This window comes from Apis dorsata, unplaced genomic scaffold, assembly GCF_000469605.1.
Source record: "Apis dorsata unplaced genomic scaffold, Apis dorsata 1.3 scaffold_209, whole genome shotgun sequence".
Lineage (NCBI taxonomy): Eukaryota > Metazoa > Arthropoda > Insecta > Hymenoptera > Apidae > Apis > Apis dorsata.
This window is the reverse complement of record NW_006263493.1, coordinates 36,393-39,024: the sequence shown is the minus strand read 5'-3', so window position 1 is coordinate 39,024 and position 2,632 is coordinate 36,393. Positions and strand designations below refer to the sequence as shown.

General features: G+C 45.6%; 1 protein-coding gene across 1 annotated transcript in view; it reads right to left on the bottom strand.

Moving 5' to 3' along the window:
- Positions 1–536: 536 nt before the first annotated feature.
- The window catches only part of LOC102671662 (runt-related transcription factor 3-like), a 13,689-nt gene continuing 11,593 nt past the window's right edge, over positions 537–2,632 (bottom strand). The window contains exons 6-7 of the mRNA XM_006615062.2: positions 2,582–2,631; positions 537–1,066 (exon numbers count right to left, since the gene is read on the bottom strand). Coding sequence (XP_006615125.1) covers positions 723–1,066; positions 2,582–2,631 — 394 coding nt within the window. The 3' untranslated portion in view covers positions 537–722. The remainder of the gene's footprint in view (positions 1,067–2,581; position 2,632) is intronic.

The following is a 2,632-nucleotide window of genomic DNA, read 5'->3' as shown; positions in this document are numbered from 1 at the left end:
GAAAAAAAAAAAAAAAAAAGAAACGGTACATTATTCTCGCCCTCGCGAGCGACAAACGGGACACACAGCGGGATAGCTCAACGAAATCGGCTCAACCAGCCATCCTCCGAGACGCAACCCGTCGACACAAGTCGTCACACACGTCGCGCAGTCCGACGACAGTGATGAATGACTCGATGAAACGACAATGCTCTATCTATGTACAGTGTTTCTCTATATACATCATCATCATCGTCACCATCACCGTGGGGGGGCCAACAAGCAAGCAAGCCAACGTTCACCCGTTCACACATCGGCACACTCGGTTAATTACAAATCGGCTCTTCTCCCTCTTCAGAGATTCGAGACACAATCAGCGAAAAGAAAAAAAAAAAAAAAAAAAACAAGAACAAAATCATCATCCGATCGCGTGACGAGTTCTTCGAACGCGCACACGCGTTTCTTCTTTTTTTTTTTTTTTCCGTTCTGTTTTTAATGCCCACTAGTAACTAGTTCTTTCTCTTCTTTTTTCTTTTTTTTTCCCCTTTTTTTTTCCCCCCGTTCGCTCGTTCGAACAACAACACCTCGAGTCCCCACACATCCACACGCCGATCACAGTTCGCTCGTCTCCCCAAGTGATCCAATATCGTTATCAATCGTCCACGAGACACGAGATTTTTCCATCACGAAAAATTCTCTCCAACTCACGACCTCACAACAAACGAGTTCTCTTCTCTTGGATCTTAATAAGGCCTCCACACGTTGTTGTCCGGTCTCACTTCCTCTTGCCTCACGCTGCAACTGTCCGCCACCGCTCTCTGCTCGGGACTCTCCGAATTCTGGAACTGGTTCCCGTACAATTGGGAATAGAGGATGCTGGGCAGGACGCCGGGCGTCGGGAAGTAGTTGCCGTAATTCTGTCCGAATCCTTGCTCCTCGTGAACGGGGCTCTCCGTCGTGCTCGAGTCCGTGGACAGGGATCTGGGTGACACGTAGTCCTGGTACCTCTGACTCGGCGTACCCGACATCAGGCTGCTCAACGGGTCGAGCGGGTCGGACTGGCCCGTCGTCGTCGAGTCTGGGACCACTGGTTTCGTTTGGAAAAGAAAAAGAGAGATCGACCGTTGCGTTTTTTTTTTAAATCAACTTTAAAAAACTGTGAAACGGAAAGATTGTGTGGGCAAGGGGATTGAAGAATTGGGAGGAAGAATAATAGGGAGGAGAAATAAATAAGAGAGATTTTTCTTTTTCAGAAATCGAAACGCGTAGGGAGAGACGAATAATTGCTAAAGCAAAGTATTATCAACGATGTAATAACGAATGAAAAGTGTTCCATTTTGCGGCTGGCGATATAATATTCCGATATGTGTTTCGACTATGAAATATAATTACAATCGTAAACAGTGGAATACACGGAGAAACGCGAAACGCGACAGCTATTACTAATTTCCCTCCAAACTAAACTCGTATCTCTAACGGTAGACCCTCCCCTTCCCCCAATATCCCGTATTCGAAATTAACAAACGGTCAATCGATCGGTAATCGTTGTTACGACGGAGGCAAAAATATTTGCAAATTTAAAATCCACGCGATGGCCGAATGCGTGGCAACGTATTCGTTCTTGTTTCGCCTCGATCCGACTCTCGCTTCCCGAGATATTCGCCTCGTTCCAAGGGAACGATAAATTTTTTTCTTAAATATCCCGAGTTATACGTCCGTGCTCGTCGCACGCTCGGATCTCTCGCTCGCGCCTCGTCACGGTCGACCTATCGCAAGCTCGCGCGCCACGTGCGCTGCTCACTGCACAGTCGCCACTTTTTTTCTTTCCTTTTTTTGCTATTTCACTATCGCGCCGTACGCGTTACAGGGGGGAAAAAAATGTGGGTCACGTCGACTGGGGCCATTCATAGGGGCCAATATTTTTCCGTGTCTCGAGATATCGGGATGAAAACGAGGTGCGTTTCAAAGATCGAAATCGCTGTACCCGTGAATTTTTATCTCGTCTTATACACGAATATATTTCATCAAAGTTTTAACGAGACTTTTTTCGCGACTCGAAGTTTGGAATCGGTAGCACGTAGTACACTAATATACTAACGAAACTAATTTCATCGATTGTCCCTGATTGCGTGACGCAGCGCTGCGATATCGATTACAAATGTACTCGACTACGTATCGTAAACATCGGCCGATCAACTATTAATACAATAGTTTAACAGGAAGCGGGCGGTTTACGCGTTAGAGAATTATCCGTGCGTGAAATAAATTGAACCTAAAACTGTACTGAAATTGCGATCGAAAAATAAAAGAAACGAAGAGGAGAAAAAAGAAGAAAAAGAAGAAACCATGGAAAGATTCCAAGAGACTTAAAATTTAAAATTTATTTCCCCTTTTTTCTTTTTGCCAAATTTTCACCGAACAAAAACTCCCTTAACTTAACTCAACTGAAAAAGGGATTCGTCGGGACGGAATCGAAAAGGGACGCGTGCGACGAAACACAGAAGCATGAGAAAAGGGCGAATCGATTGCGCGATAGGTGAATGGAGTGAGAAGTGAGGAGTGAGGAGGAACGAAAGAGAGAAAGACAGAGAATGAAACTTACGGGATGACACCGCTGAGAACGCATCCTGCTGTGCCGTGGATCCTGCACCGG